Genomic DNA, 17,164 nt, shown 5'->3' with positions numbered 1-17,164 from the left:
ATCATTGTATATTTCTTCAACTGCTCTGATTAGTGAAAGATCGTTCTCCTAATTTTGTAAAATGATCAAATATACACAAATTCGTAATGCTTGAAACTCTTTTGTCTGTGATTGATTTGGGAATGTGGATTGGTGTCGTCTATTCACCATTCTAAACTAGTTTCTCCTCAGGTGGGATCCGCTTAGATGTTCCCTTGGCTGTATTTTAGCAGCTTGATCCTAAGGTTGAACTTTGGTTGTAAGATGTTGGTCATCTCGTGACGTTGTCTCTCCACTGTTGAAGATGGAGTCTAATCATCATGCATGTACATAACTGGGATATACTGGCACTGCATCTCTCATTTCATCTTAGACCACATAATAATTTTACTTTTTCTCTCTCGTTGTTGGAGAATCTTCGAGTTTTCCTAGAAAAAAACGCACCATTTCTTTGTTGACAGCTAGTTTCACCATTTCATCTAGCGAAACGTCCTGAAACTCAAAGAAATGTTCCAATGTCCAGAGTCACTCGATGAACACGTCTGAATTCATGTAGCGTTAACAACAACAAACCTTTATCCCACTAAGTGAGGTCGAAATACATGAATCCTTTTTCCCCATTGTGTCCTATTGAGTATCATATTTTCATTTTATTCTAATAAATTAAGAACATTTTTTAAACAATATGTACAAGTCTTTCTAGGTCCACCTCTGATTTTCTAAACCTAAGTTAAATCTAAAACACCCACTCTCCTAATCGGATCATCTGATGGTCAACGTTTAATGTGACCAAACCATCTAGGACGACTCCTAATTTTGTCTGCCACTGGAGCTACACCAACTCTATCACAAATATATTCATGTAGCGTTAAAATATGGCAAATTTAAATGTATTTCAAAATCCTGGCTTTTTCAATATTTCATGTCTAATCTTCGGGATAATGATTCTTCATCTCTCGAATTGAATGAGGTTTTGGTGACCACTCTGGATGATCTCCTCATGAAAGCGGCGAGCTTTTGTTTAGGGTTTAGATGTAGGTAGGGGTGGATGGAGGCGCAGGGATGGTTTGAGTGGGAAGGGAAGGGAAAATTTTTTCTAAGGGGTGGGGCTGATTTGATAATCCTAAGATAAGACTAGGGTTAGGTTGGCTCTTATACCAAATGATATTAGAGTTAACCTAAACAAAAGTAGAAAAATAAATATTATTGTTGAGTTTAAATAGAAAATTACAATTGACTCACAGAAAACTGAAATTGCAATAATTAACAACATAAACCCAAGCTAGGGCTAGATCCGAGGGTGGTGATGATCATCGACAAAGATTTGGGCATCCTAAGAGAAAGCAAAAGGTAATTAGAGAGCGGGTTAGTGTGCACCATCAAAAGGGAATGTGGGGGGTTGTGGCTGCGATGTATGATGGCTTGACAATGGTCGTGCAGCAAGGTGATAGAGTTGTGAGGCTGCGGCAACAATGCAGGATGGTTGGAAAAGCTGGAAAGGCTGGAGAAAGGTGTTGTGATGACTGAACAACATAGACAACAAGGCGAGGGCTTCATAGGGCTGCAGCCGCGACTAAAAGACTAAGAGGACGGTGTTGGGATGGCTGGAATAGCGATGGCAGCAATAGAGAGGGCTGGAATCGCAACAGTGGCGAAGAGGGAATGACGGCGGCAGTGATGAGGGATGTGGGGAAGTGTTGGACAGCAACAGGACAAATGTCTGGAGCGGTGACATCGAGAGCGGGTGGCTAAAACTGGAGAATTGCAAAGAAAACACCAAATAGGAGTCGTTCGAGGTGGCTACAACAATGGAGGGCGGCCATGAGCGACATGGAGCTGATGCAGAAGGGAATATAGACGATAATCACTGCCTCAGAAACGAGATGCAGCTACAGCATCACTTGAACCCTTTGATATAGCCCTCAAAAAGAAAACACAAATGTCGGCGGCTATCTCGAACAAAAACTAACCCTAAAACATCATGAAAGTGAATATATAATAAAAAGATAACTAGCAGTGACCCGAGAGGACCATCGACTCCTCAGAAGAAAGAAAGACTTGGACAAGTTCAATCTAGGTGAGTGGGAGGACCGCCATCTCGATGATGCAAAAATCCGCATCACCCGCTTCGCAAGATTTCCACCCCAGACGCCCATGTCAAAATCACTACAACTTCATGCAACAAACTAAACTTAGGCCCTCACATACTTAAAACTAACTCAAGAAGTAAACCTTAGGCAAGCGAGAGATGGGAAAAGCACTCCAAAGAATTTAACCATCAATATAATTTTCCATTTTCAGTCTATGCATATTTTGTTTTTAGTAGTTAAAAATGACTCATTTTCCTCTCACGCGGGAAGACCGTTACAAAATCTAGAAGGTCATTTTAAGTGTTTAATTTTTTTAAAATTATGATAAGGCTATAACTGTTTGGACTTTCCTAGCCCGTATAAAGCCTAGACCATCTTAATAATACATAAACATGAAAACATAGGACGGTCATGGAAGTTTTAAGTTATCATACCAAGCATAGGCTTTCTTTATTATAATAACTCTTTTTTTCCCATGACAAAAACCAAGTGCTATAATAATCAACAAGGAAATCAGCTCAACTTCATTAAATCTGCTATGAAGTTTATGTCTGATATCATAAAGGCCATGACTAATCCTACAGCTTCAAGTAAACACCAAAAAGGCCCTCACAATAAGTAGATATATGCGGCCCTCACTTTGAACATCAACAAAAGAGCTTGAATCTTGAATGGAAGATGTCAGCCATTACTATTATCCCAAAGCCTTTGCTAAAATTTTTGTTGCCTTCATTTTCTTTACGAAGGAATAGAATTTGGGTAGAACAGTAAAACATAGAACTTTGGTGGACATTGCAGTGGAGGATCCAAACCATTTAAACCATTCTTGTTCTGGCCATCATGAAGAAACCGCATGAAAGCTTGGCAGGCGGCAGCAGTTATTCAGAGAGGCAATAGCATCAAATAGCATCAAATATCATATATAAAAAAATAAAAAAAACTACATCCTTTGAACAATCAAGCTGAGATGCATGGAAGACATAATATAACTCGGTCATCTTTGCTATCTCCTCATTCTTCAAGAAAAGGGTAGCCAAGGCAAAAAAGACATAAAAATTCACTTTCTGATATGGAGAATAAGGTATATTAAAAGAATGATGTAATTAAAATAAGTAATTTAATTATGAGACTAATTCCAACACTACACTCAAGTGGTTAACCCCTTCCTATAAAAAATAATTATAAATAAAAATAAAAGAGTGGTTGACCCCTTCCTCCTATTCATTCCACATTTAGAAGTTAGATTTGCTTTTGAATTTAAATTGTTTAAAGATGTATACAATTATTTAAAATGCGGCAATTCTAACATGAATAATGATAATCTTCCCAATCAAACTTAAACTTATAAGGTACTTCTTTTTTACTAAATTAATTTAGATACATAATAATGCTATTTTTAATGCTCTCAATCCATGGTTATAGGAACATATTAGATATTATGATAACACTCTTAACCTTCTCTTCATAATACAAAATCACTTATTAAAAAATAGTAATTGCAGATATGTATCTTAAAATTATGTAAGTAAGCACTAATGCATCCATCAATATAACAAATTATTTATTTGTACAGTTAAAAACTATATGAAATTATATATTGATAAATACATTAGTGCTTAGTTTAAATTTTAAAACTGAGCTTAAAATAAGTGTAGGAACATATTAAATTGCAACAACATTATGCATTTTCTTAAAGAAAACCAAGGAAACCTGCCATGAGATGATGAACCAGCTCTTCCAACACCCTGACACATAAAAAGTACAATGTCAATTATGATTGAAGTGGCCCTGTATGGGCAGGAAGACTGACCGGACAGTGGTTTGGACCGGCAAACACAAGTTCTAACACCTCTGTTTTGGCTAGGTTGAAATGTCTGAATCACATCAATTATTCTATCAAGGCATTCTAATAATCAAGATTACAATAATAAGTTATGGTATCATAATTTCCTAAGAGGATCCTCAATCAAGAACTGAGAACAGGTTAGCGAATCATTTCCTTAATCAGAAATAGCAGTAAAGTGAAGCATGCAAATCTTAACTACCCAAAAATAAAATATTATAGAATTATATTATTAATTGATTAATCAAGCTATGGACATTAAAGGATGTCAAGCTTAGTTTCAATGACAAGGCTCCATGACGCGGGAGCTTTCCGCCAGTAATCGCGGATCCATTTTGCCTTTTTAGCTTCCCTCTCTCTCTTTTCACTCCCTTCCATAAAGAGTCTCCTCCCTATTCATTGCCCACATTATCCACCAACATCTAATTTTATCCTATTTCAAATTCCTTCATTTTTCATCCCACCCCCTTCTTTAATTCTTGTCTAGCCTATGTATTTGTAGTGATTTTGAATTTCAGTAATAAATATATTGTTTTCTATTACGGCTTAGCCTTTTCTCCGATATCATTTAGTCTCGGAGCTACCCAACCCTGGTCATAACCTAGGGTTCTCTAGATCCGCCCCTACCCAAACCGCCCCCACCAAAATCTTACTGCTCCAAAAGCTTCGACGAATGAGGTCGAGGCTTCACAACCCCGAGAGGTGGACGCGGGAGCTTTGCGCCCGCGGTACTATAGAGGTTGCAGTATCGCGGACGCGGTTACTGTACCTATTATAGGAACCGCGGGCGAAAGCTCCCGCGTCAATCTCTCGGGATAGGAAAGCTTTGACCTCATCCTTCTTGCCATTTCAGCTTTCCCCTCTCTCCTTTTCACTCCCTTCCATAAAGAGTCTCCTCCTTATTCATTGTTTAGTTTATCTACCACCTTCCACTTCTATCCTATTTCAAATACTTTCCTTTTTCATCCTAGCCCCCTTTGATTCTTTCCTATTCAATCTCCTAATCTCTCCTATTTATAGGTTTTGTTTTCTGAAAACCAAGCAGCTTTAGGATGTGTGGAGAATTCTAAGCTCTGCCTTTGAGGCGTTCTTCCCCTCCATGGGCTATACCTGCGACGAGAACGTGCCTCGGTCGTAACTCGTCTGAGGTGGTAACCGTCTCCAAGGATCCAAGTAGTGATCCATCTGTAGCTCGACCCCGACGAGACATTTATCCTTCCGCAGCCCCCTCCGACCCAGCTTTCCACAACCGCCAACCATTTCCAGGCCTTCGATCCGCTACCCAACCGCCATCCACCACTTCCACTTGTTGTTGCCCACCTCCCTGCTCCCCAATACCTATTGTACACTCCCTGTTTTCCCCTACCGCCGTCTTTAAGTCCATGTCTAGCTGTTGTCATCACCCTCACAGCACCCCGTCGGCTGTAGTAACCTCATTCCAGCCTCCTATTGCACCTGTCTCCTCCAACCAATCCCTTGACCTACTGCCCAGCCGCTGTCCACCACCCTAACCGCCAACCTAGGATGTCTTCCGTGTTTGCATTGTTGTTATTCTCCTATTATCAATAGTCGATGTTTGTAGTCCTTTTGAATTTCAATAATAAAATTATCGTTTTCTCTTATGGTTTGGGCTTTTCTCAGATATCACTCCATTAGCCATATGGATGGGCGTCTAAAAGCATATTCCAAATAAAGAACAGCCTATAGCTTTATGGCATTTAATATGCACATCCTTTGTCACCTAATCCTTTTGCATGACTTACTACTCCAGTAAACAGCTAGCTCAACTGTTTGTTGAATGCTCGTTTGACCATAAATAAGTGCATACCTTCAAGCAATTCAAACTATTTTTATCATCAAATTTACTTGGTTCACATGGAATGCTTCCAATAAGAGCAGAGAAAAAGCTGTAGTAATCCAAGTTTGCCTCTATGGTTTTAAAAGATAGATTGGAGTGTTTTGCTAATAGAATATTAATTCCACCAAACAATATATCTTATATTAGGAGAAAATTCTCAATAAATGCATTGAGGTTTGGGGATTTTTTGCTTGTAAATTTGTAAATTTATAATGGAAAATATTATTTTCTAATTGCAGTCCAATTTTATAATTCTCTTATAGAACACTTAATTTTTCATCCAAATCCAAGGTTACACAAATCTATGCCAACTGAACTTTTAAACCAACCAGGACATTTCCAAATCAAACAAATCCCAACATACATCACAAAATAAATCCAAAACAACTTTTAAACACATTTTAGTTTAAATGCTCTCTAAACTATTTATAAAACAAAATTCCATTCCACATAAACCGTTCATTCTTTTTATCATTTTATCACCATATGGAGAAATATTGACGTAATCGAAGTATCAGATTAGCCCGCCATTGGTTAATAACTTCAGAGCAGAGTTAGATAAAATTTATACAACAAAATTTAGTAGTATAACTGTGCACCGTAGACTAGTATTACGTTGCAACAGCAAGAATATGTAAGGTGAATTCACTTTAAAAGTTAGAGTCTGAATCGAGTAAGTACGATATTTAAATTGCTTCGAAATTTGAAGCATGCCGCATCCGAACATATTTTCAAATATATCTACTTAAATTTCGGATAAACAACTGCATCAGAATTGTTTCCAGTATATTTTATAGGGCAATCTGATAGCTTCAAAATATCAGGACAAAGGTGCCAAACTACCTGGCAGTGATGAGTGAGGAGTCTCCCGCAGAGATATGACCGGCACTGGAAATATCCCATAGTCCGGGCCAGGAGTCCTTGCAATCGGCGCGACGCTGAAGGAGCAGTTCCCGCGTGCTCTCCGAGTATATCCACACATGAACGGCCCGGTGGTAGTCGCCGTCCCTGTGCACAAGTCCCCTGTTCAGGATCACGAACGAACGTGACATGAGCGTTTTTGAAGTAAAAAAGGAATACGATGGCAACACATATAAAATCGGTAGGAAAAGTGTCGGACCTTGGCTTGGAAACCCCGGTCTTCTCGCCAGTCTTCGTGAGCACGTCAAGGAGCTCATCGTCTTGCGAATGCCGTGTGGCCTCCTGTGCCATGGATGGAGATTCTCCGGCCGTCCGGCGCAGAGAGTGACAGAAAGAGTGAAGAAAATGGGGGGCCGTCCGGCGAGAAGAAGGATGGAAGGAGATCGGCGGCAGCACTAGTACCGCATTTAGGCCCACTTTATTTCGTCGAGGAAAAGATAGAAAAATTCGGACCGTAGTGTTTGTTAGGAGGCCCGTAGATTTGGATGATGAAATCACTAGCAATCACTATTAAATTTATGGGATAATTACATTCAGGGGACCTAAAATATTACTATTTACAGATCAAGCACCTAAATATTTTTTTATACTATAAAACATGCATTTAACATAAATCCAATAAAATATAAAAAAAATTGAAAATTAAATCCAACGCTCTCTTAAATCGATATTTTTTTGTATTTTTTGTTTTCTTTCAACATTTCGTCTCTTTTATGACGTAAATTCGGATTTAATAAATCTGATTGTGAGACAAATTCAAGAATTTCTTCTTGTAGTCGCTCGCAAGTTCATCTTTGACTCACTACCAATCGGATTTACTAGATTTGATAAATCTTATTGTATTTCAAAAATATGTCTGCACAAACCTTAAAAGAAATATATCAGCGGGCAGAAGAGATGATGTAGCATCCTGAGACCCGCTGAGGACAATCTAAAATCTCGCGTCAGACCAGCTGCCTCATACAATCCGAAAGAAATATAATCTCCAGACGAACATAATTCAACCATTCTCCTAAAATTCCACTAGCACAGGACTCCTACGGGTTAGTCCGACAACTTATTCTCTAGTCAGGTAGGGCGATCGAGCCAAACCATCGGGGTCTGGAGCAGTCGGCTGGAGTTGTCTAGCCCGTCTTTTCAAGCATAAGCCCTCAATAAATAACATAATCGATAGCGTCTTTGGGACCACTATGAATGGCTGTCAGGCCCCAAAAAGACCGAGTCAATGTTGTCATAAGCTCTCGGCCCTATCCGATCAAACATTGTCTCAGCCCTATCCAACTAGGCATCTATATAGGCTCTCGGCTTTATATTTATGCACTGACCAAAATAACCTCGTTATGTCTATAAATTATAGGGTTACAAAATGAAAGTGAACACCCCCATCCATATTAATAAGGGATTCATTTCTTGAATAAGGGTTATGTGATTATTGTTTTGTACTTTGCTTTGTTCTCTTGGTTCTCCTCCCTCTCCTTTTCGTGATATATTCCTTAGGTATTTGTCTCAAATAATTTTGGATTTAACATCCTAGATGGTGTGGTGAATGTGCAATCATAACATCAACAAAAAGAGAAGCACTGTGATCACAACGAGAGGAGATCTTCCGTACATAAAACGTGGAAGAAACAAGGGAAGTGGTGGAAGAGCTCGTGCAAGGGGGAATACAAGAAATGAGGGCCCAAATAATGGACTAAGTGTCGGGCTAGATTGTTGAAGTCATAAGAGTCCTTATCGCTCTGAGGGAGAGTCAGCCTCCAAGGAAGCAGCATCAGCACCTGACAACTACTTTATATATGCAAGAATTTATGAACACACATTTATATATTTATAATGATTTTGTAAAGTCACAATTTCAAACACAAGTATACGTATCGCTCAAGTAATACAGGGCTCTAGTGGAGTCTTGTTTATCGATCCTACAGGAAAGCGAGGTAAGAGGTCCTTAGTCAAATTCTAATCTACTAATATTTGTCCTTAGTTTGGAAGTACGATTTAAGAAGTTTTACTAATATATACTCTTAAATGTAAGTCTTAAGTTTAACACAACTAATAACTACTCCAAAATGCAAATATTAATTCTAAAGATAACCCTTTTTGGATGAATTGATTTGGAGAATTTTGAGATATTAAAAACAACTATTCTTATGTAATGAATTGGATAATGTAAAGGAATGAGATGAATTAAATATTGTATGTACCAAATAGGAGCAATAATATTCTTTACACTTTGGTCCAGGCATAAAGAACATTGACTAATCATATAATTGTTTATTGAATCTGTGATTAGGCTAGGAGGATATCGGCTCTCACTTCAGAGCTCCCACGTTCCCCTTGTCTGAGGGCTAACATCTCTGCTTTAGTACTCAAACAATAGGACCAAATTAAGGATTTTAGTCTGTCACTCTAAAATCTCCAATTTTACACCCATTAAAGTATATTTCCCTATTTATTTTCATTCAACTCCCACGAACTTAACCATTCATGGAATCTGAATGTGGTTCTACTTTGTTGAGAATTACACAGCCCTCTCGGGTCTTAATGCAATTACAACGAATTTTAACATTACAACAGACTTTTATTGTAATGTAAATAAAGTGAAAGTAAAAACCATTACATTTATAACTAAATCTGATTCTAGTATGCATCACAAAATCCTAAATTACAAAAGAAAAGTAAAATGAAAACAACGGCATAATCTTTTCATACCATTATTTCCAAACAAGAAGAGAGAGTGAGAGAAACACATCACAAAACATGAAGAAAACACACGAAAAACTTCATTTCATCAAAGCAAATTCACTAGATAATTTTTTACAAAATCATAAGATAATAAAGAACACAATACTTAATTTTTTCTCTTGAAAGAAAGAAGAAAATCTCTCCTAAAAAGTCTCCCGCCAATCCATGCAATGCTAGAACATCTCCTTACAAATTCTCTCAAAATTCCCTCTTCAATCTCTCCAAAATGGTAGAAATCTATATTTCTACTCCTATTCTAAGAACCCTAAACATTCTCCAAGTTTTTCCTAACATTTCTCCTCAGAAAAAAAACCTCTTATAACCGACATTATAACCGCCACTTTTCTAACCTAAATTCGTTCTTTTAAAGTGTAGAGACAAAGTTTGAAGAGTTGTCACAAGAAACCTTTCTAAAAGCGTCCAAATTTCAATCAAATTAACAATTTAATCATAACATACATACATACATACATATATATATATTCATAGTCGTCCCGGGAGCCGTCGGCTAAATTTTCTGTCATTTTTTGGTCTTCTCGAGTAAATCTCGCCGTCGGCGCCGTTTTGGGCGCCGTCGGCGAGCAGACTGCGCAGCTCGACCGTTTCACTCCGTTTGACTCCGTTTTAGCTTTGTTTCGCCCCATTTCAGTTGTGTTGTGTTTCTAACAGATAGCCCTACAAAATAAGCATGAAAATAATCTTCCTTTAAAGTATAATCTCATTTAAAAATATGCAAGAAGTGTAAAATAAATTAAGCATCAAAAGACTTATCGAAATGTGACAAGGCAAAATTTCATTTCTCACGGCAAAATTTCATTTCTTGCTAGTTTTTACTCTAAATTGCACCGTTTTTTTTTTCTTTTTCTCCAAAAGTTCATTTCTTGTACCGAAAACCAAAAACATGCAAAATACATTCCTTTAAAAAACAATATCACTAAAATTAAGCATAAAATGTATATAAAAAATCAAGTATTTTTTATGCGTGTCAACGCCTAACTGTATGAGAGTAAAATACAGTTGTGTGTCAACGCCTAACTGTATGAGAGTAAAATACAGTCCAAAATGGGCAGAGGAGTTACAGTATCAGGATAGTGTTGGGTCAACGCATGTAAAAAGGCAATGAGTTTGGCGCACGGAGGCTTTGAGCAACCAGATAACTCATTCTCCCACCAATTATTGGGGGTCAAGCTCCCGAAAAAGTTCAAACTACCAGTTTTGGAGGCCTACAAGGGTCTATTGGACCCGATCGACTGTTTTGCTTCGTTTGAGTCGATCACGTAAGATCTCTGATGCATTCAAGTGGCGTATGTTCTTCACCGCTTTGACATCGTCAACCTTGAAGTGGTTTCACTCAATGTCAACTAGAATCATCAACAACTTTGTTGATTTCAAGGGATTTTTTTTTTTTTGCAAATTGTCGTCACCTAGAAACCCACAAAAATACGTGCAATCCTTGTGGAAACTCAAGCGAGGTCAACACGAGAGCCTGCACTCATTCATTTCATGCTTTCAGAAGGAAATGTTGGAGGTGAAAGGCCTCTGAATTGATGTAGTCCAAGCTTATATCAACCAGGATTTGAGGTCCGAGAGCTTTTCATATGACACCAGTCTATAAGATCCCGAGACTTGGTTAAGCTATTGGAAATGGCCAATAAGCACATCCTCGCAGAAGAGCACACCCTCAAGAGAGAATTAGAAGAGCGCCAAGTCCATAAAAGAGCTCTCGCGAGCGACAAGTCAAAACCAAATGAGGACCAAAGACCGCTCATAAGGCATCAGTATGAAGATGATCAATCCTCTCACAACAACAAAAGGTCTGGTCAATACGAACATCATGTAGTTCAGGCAAAGAACAATGATTTGTGATCAACATAGTACTATGAAAGGTCAACACAATGTTATGAGAACTCATACAGTGAGTTCAAGGGCCTATAGGTTACTCCATTAAGGTTATGAATGAAGCAGATTGTCAAAGCCATCCAAGCAAGGAGTACTCTGAAGAAGCCATGTTGATGAGAGCTGGAGGTTTTCTTTAGGAGATAAAGAAACATTTTAAGTATCATTGAGATTGCGGTCACAACAAAGAGGAGTGCAGACACCTCTAGAATCTCATCGTGGAGTTGATCAAGGCAGAGAAGTTGGAGTTTGTGGCTTAAGGAGACCCAGGTCAGAGACACAACAATGATGCAACCATGGAAACTCCACAAAGCCTCGTTTTGAAGAAACTTTGTGCACATCATTGTGAGTCTCGACCATTTTTCAGAGGAGCTGAGTCCTCTAGGTGAAGCTCCAATAAAAGGTCCATAAGTGGGGAACTGTGTAATCTCGCGCCCGTGCTAAAGAGGGGGAGCTGCCCTCCCTTCACATTCACGGGCAAAATTTTGTTCCACTGAGGGAACCCCTATAATGAAGCAATCATTGTAAAGGGAATAATCAACAACTTTTGAGTTGGAAGAATCATTCTAGACATTGGCAGTGTTGTGAACATTTTGTTCAAGTCAGTGTTTATTAAGCTTAACCTTCAGACGGACTAGCTGGTACCGCCGAGTAGTCCACCGTATGGCTTTTCAGGTGAAAGGAATGAGGCTCTAGTGCAACTTCACTGAAGGTTACCTGAGAAGAAAGCGAGAAGAAGTTCACGGAGACTTAGATTTTATATCAACCTACAATGTCATCTTTAGGTGCCCACTGCTGTCAGAGGATACATGGAGCAGTCGCAGGTCTGGTGCTTAATACACCTAAAATATAAATAATTTGTATACACATTTTTATACCTATTTTTGAAATATTGTGCTTTAATGAAAGGTATTTGTGTGTTTTTTTAGGTACAATCAAATGGATGAAAAATTGTTAAATTTGGTGCAAAAATGAACTGAGGCCCTAAGCGCCCAGGACTGGCGCTTACGCACCAAATATACAGAGAGAGTTGTTCCTAAGCGCTGGGTACCCCGCGCTTAAGCGAAGTAGTTATTTGATGATTCATTGAATTTAGATGAATTTCTTGAGAGGTGTTTGAAACAACCCTTTGTAAAAAAGTGGGAAATAGCTTATAGACACGAAAATTAATTCAATTGGCTTTTTAAAGAATGTAATTTCTAGAACATTCATTGAATGAAGACACATTTTGAAGTGGCACCAATGCACATTTTGGATTTTTATAATAAAAGACTTAGATCATTGGAGCGAGAGAGCCAACGAGCCAGCCAATTCCAACCAACAACTATCATCCATCCAAGTAACCGTCGCCGCCAACTGCTTTTCTTTTATTTTAAGTTCTAGTTTGTATTATGAGTGAAGAAAAAGAATTCAATGGAACTTCAAGACATTTGGTGGAGAGAATTTGAGATAAGTGTTTATCTTTGTGAATAAATTTTGTTTTAATCTAGATTTCTTGTTTGTGTGCAAGATTTCTACCTTTAAACTCAAGTGTAGTTGTGTTTTTTCCATGAATTCTGAGTTTTTCTTATTTTTTCCCTTAAAATGATATGTAATTAAGTATTGAAATGAATTTTGTAAAGTATTAGACTTTAATGTTAGAAGAAGTTGTGTTGATTTGAAACCTTGTATTTCATTCACTTCTTGATTTGGCCAATTAAGATGTTAATACATGTTATGAAAACATGTGAAATCTGAGATGATATTGTCTCAGTCAACAAATGGTAAGAATCACGTTTGATTTCATGGATGAGAATGTAGTTCATGAGGATGAGTGCAAATAAATAGGAAAATAAACTTTCATAGGTGTAAAATTAGAGGACTTTAGAGTGGCAGGCTAAAACCTCTAATTTGATTTATAATTTTAGGATTTGATACGAGATGTTAGCCCTCATGTGGAGGGAGAAGAGGGAACTCTAGAGTAAAAACTAGTATCTTCCTTACCTAACCGGTATTCAAAACTAGGCAAACTATAGATAGATTAATTAATGCTCTTTATAGCATCTATAGTAACGGTAAATGATATTATTTCTCATATTTGACATGACACAATTATTATACTTCCACAACAGAAACTCTATGCTTATTACTGATTCATGATAAGAAAAAAATATTTAATTTTTTACTGTCTTCATCTTATAAGTATTTGTTAAGTTAATTAGTTGTCTTCGAGGGTTTCCTCCTAACCCACGAAGACATAAAAGCAAACCTAGACAAAATCTAAGAACTAATTGATATGTTAATCTCAAGAAACACCAGAGAGTTTCAAAAACTAACCAGTGAGATTACATCTCTTAACATGTTCATCTCAAGTTCGGGTAATAAGTGTGCGACATTCTTCAAAACCTTCAAGAAAGTTGAAAGTCTTAGGTGGACAAATGAGTGTTAGCAAGCCTTCCAAAATTTGAAGGATTCACTAGGTTCTTCGTAGCTCCTCCAATGTCCGAAGCTGAAAGGAGAACTCTCCCTATACCTAGGAGTGGGAAGTGAGGCAATCAATTTAATTATAGTTAGGGATGATTTGGGAAAGCAGTAATTGATCTACCAAACTAGATATGTTCTTCAATGGGTGGAGATCACGTATCCAATTATTGAGAAACAAACCCTTGCTTTAATTGTGTCAACCCACAGGTTGCGACCTTATTTTCAGATGCATCTCATCCATATGATTTTAGAACACCTGCTGAAGTTGGTTCTTACCTGTTCAGAACACCCTAGCCAGCTACTCAAGTGGTTAGTGGAGCTAAGTGAGTTTGACATCACATACGTTCTCCAGGCGGACATCAAAGACCAAACTATCGCAGATTTCCTGGCAATTTTCTCATGACAGAGGAGGTCGAGGGAATAAGGTTAAAGCAACCAGTAGAGATGACTAATTTATGTGGATGGTGCCTAGCAAAGAACTAAAGTGGGATTAGGGCATGCTTTGAGATCTTAATTATTGACATGATTATGAGAATTTTTAATCCACTGACCCTTAGAAGATACTTTTGGAACACACTTAAATTGATATAAATCATAATAAATTAGATGTGCTTATGTGGAAGCCATTTGAAATGTTTGAGGTAGATCTTAATATTGCTTTAAATCAACTCCATATTCACCACAAAATGCATAACATCAAACAAAAGTAAAGATAATTTTGTTGGACAATCAAGGTTTGATAAACTCATAACCATTGATTCAGTCAAAATGCTGCTTATCTAAAGTAAATATCTATCAAAATCATGGGGGAAAATGAAATGACATAGGGTCAAAGTGTCAAGTAATGCTGCACAACCAATACACATGTGGTGAATTGGCTAATTTCAAAAGTTATTATGCAATTTATCAATTGTCTACAATTGAGCAGAAGAAAATGCAGTGAAAAGAATTAGTATACAATACAAATTAACAAAATCAAGACATCAACATCATTGATTGCCACGCAGGACCTAGAGCGTACAAGCTAAAAACCTATGCATGAAATGAGGTCCCTCAAAAGTAAGGTTGGGACGACCTCAAAATATCTTTTTCATAAGCCTACTGTTTCTCTTATAAGAAGGATTTTAAATGAAAAGACCTCAAAATATCTTTTTCATAAGACTGTTGTTTCTCTTATAACAAGGATTTTAAATGAAAAGCACTTGTTCTCTCATTTCAATTATAACTCAAAATTTCTTACACTACTCAACCAAAAGACACATATATAATAAACAAACAACTTGCTAATAAAATTCTAAAAATTTTCGAGCTATAAAAACACTTGAGTAACTAGGAAAAAATCAAAGAATGACATAAACACATACCTAATGCTCCGGGAACGAAAGAAATACCAGTCACAATGCTAAGATTGTTCGACTGAGCATAAAATTGAAGATTCGTATCCGCAGTGCCAAGGCCATCCGACTGAGCACAAAATCGAAGACACTTGGCTGTGGTGTCAAGGTCATTTGGTATAGCCCCAAAGTTAAAGAAAACCAGTCGCGACACCTCGATCACCCGACTGAGCCTAAAAATTAAAGACAACCAGCCGCGACACCAAGCATCTGACTGAACAAAAAACTAAAGACTATCAAAAGCGGCACCAAGACCGCTCTGTTGAGTGTAAAACCAAAGACAGTCAGTCGCGGTGCCAACATCACTCGATCGAGCCTCAAAGTTGAAGAGAGTTGGTTGTGGCTCTAAGATCACACGACTGTGCCTAAAAATTGAACACAGCACATCGCGATGCTAATACCGTTCATCCAAGCAAAGAATAAAAAGACAACTGACCGAGATATTCTGACCGAGCCACAAAATTGAAGACGATCAACCTCGACTCCAAGATCACCCAAATGAGCGTAAAAATTGAAAACAATAAAAAAATTGAAAACTGTCAGTTACAGTTCCATGATAACTCAACTGAGCATATATATGAAGCCAACCATAGATCCAAGATCATTTGAGTGAGCATAAATTGAAAATCGTTAGTCGCAGCTCCGATCATCCGGTAAAGCATAAAACCAAAGACAACTGGCTACGACGCAAATTTTGCCAACCAAGCCCAACACTAAAGAAGGCTAGTCACGACATCAAGATTGTTTGGTTAATTCAAAACGCAAAAAAATGATCAGCCTGGACACATAGATTGCCCGATCAGATCTCAACCTATTCAAAATGCATTCACACCCAGATGAGATTTCACGGTCAAATGATGAATCATCTTGTGGAGCTATATAGGTAATTGTTAACTACCACACGAGCACACACCTTACAGAAAGTCCTTAAAGGTAAAGTAAACTAAACAAAATAAGTAAAAAAAAGCAAGAAAGATTTTTCATTCATTCCTTTGATAACAAAAATGTACAAAATTTTTCTTTAAGTGTGCGAATACCTGCTAGCCAAGAATGGACAAGCGACACAAATATTTTCAAAAAGGAAAACATATCACAAAATGAGAAAAGTTATGAAAGGCCCAGGGCCTGCAAATCCATTGTCGCTACAATCTCCTATTGCGCTGAAACCGTTTACCCCACTGTTGTCTTTATCTAAACTGGGTGGTAAGCTGTTTATGTTAGTGCATTTGGACTCCACCAACATTTTCTTTATGAAGTGCTCAGCAGTCATGACCAACACGACCAGTATCTGCTCACATGATGCATTGACGTGATGCTTCAGGGAGATCACCCTGGTCATTTTCTATTTGTGTACTTTGTTTTCCTATGTCAGAGTTGCCACAACCATCCCATGCTTCTTCTCCCTTGACCTCAACTAGCGAGTTGTTTTTCCAGCCTCTTCACAATACGATGAAGTGCCCCCTCAACCTTCCACTAGGGCGCAACCATCTTTGAGACGAATTGATCGATCACCATTTTTTTTGTTCTTCGCAAATAAGGGCCTTTGACTGAAGGTGTCCTGACTCCTATCGACCTGAGGAGAAGGCTAAATCTGTCGACGACCTCCCCATAGGTCGACATAATCCTTCCTTCGCAACATAAAATTGAGGCTTTCTGACCGAACCACATTCGCTAAATAATTTGGGCACTCAGCAGCCTCAGATTCCTTCTCTAGAGCCATACCGATTTACCAGTCCTAATTAGAGTATACCATAAAGTATCGACTGCCAGAACTTGCCCACACATTGTTTTCCCCCAGCTTTCCGCTGAGCCACCTCGTTCTTTCCGCAACATAGGAGAGGATGGTGATAAACTTTAACCAACCAGCTCATTCCCTTCCGGCGGAGAATCTTCTCCTCTCGGAATTCATTCATGGGGTCCCTTTCATCCAACTCGGATAACACCTCAACTGGAGACTATTGTCGAGTCGTAGCTCTTT

General features: G+C 38.1%; 1 protein-coding gene across 4 annotated transcripts in view; it reads right to left on the bottom strand.

Annotated features, from left to right (window-relative positions):
* LOC110029834 (nudix hydrolase 3) overlaps positions 1-7,156 on the bottom strand; it is a 109,477-nt gene extending 102,321 nt beyond the window's left edge. For 3 of the 4 annotated variants that reach the window (XR_002294583.1, XR_002294582.1, XM_020732293.1), the window contains exons 1-2: positions 6,891-7,156; positions 6,614-6,793 (exon numbers count right to left, since the gene is read on the bottom strand). Coding sequence is in view for 2 of the 4 variants with exons in the window: in XM_020732293.1 (XP_020587952.1) it covers positions 6,614-6,793; positions 6,891-6,982 (272 nt within the window). In the remaining 2 variants the exon portion in view is untranslated. The remainder of the gene's footprint in view (positions 1-6,613; positions 6,794-6,890) is intronic. The other variant, XM_020732292.1, reaches the window with a different exon arrangement.
* Between the last annotated feature and the right edge of the window lie 10,008 nt (positions 7,157-17,164).

The sequence above is a fragment of the Phalaenopsis equestris genome, unplaced genomic scaffold, assembly GCF_001263595.1.
Source record: "Phalaenopsis equestris unplaced genomic scaffold, ASM126359v1 Scaffold000606, whole genome shotgun sequence".
Classification (NCBI taxonomy): Eukaryota; Viridiplantae; Streptophyta; class Magnoliopsida; order Asparagales; family Orchidaceae; genus Phalaenopsis; species Phalaenopsis equestris.
This window is presented reverse-complemented; position numbering and strand designations above follow the sequence as displayed.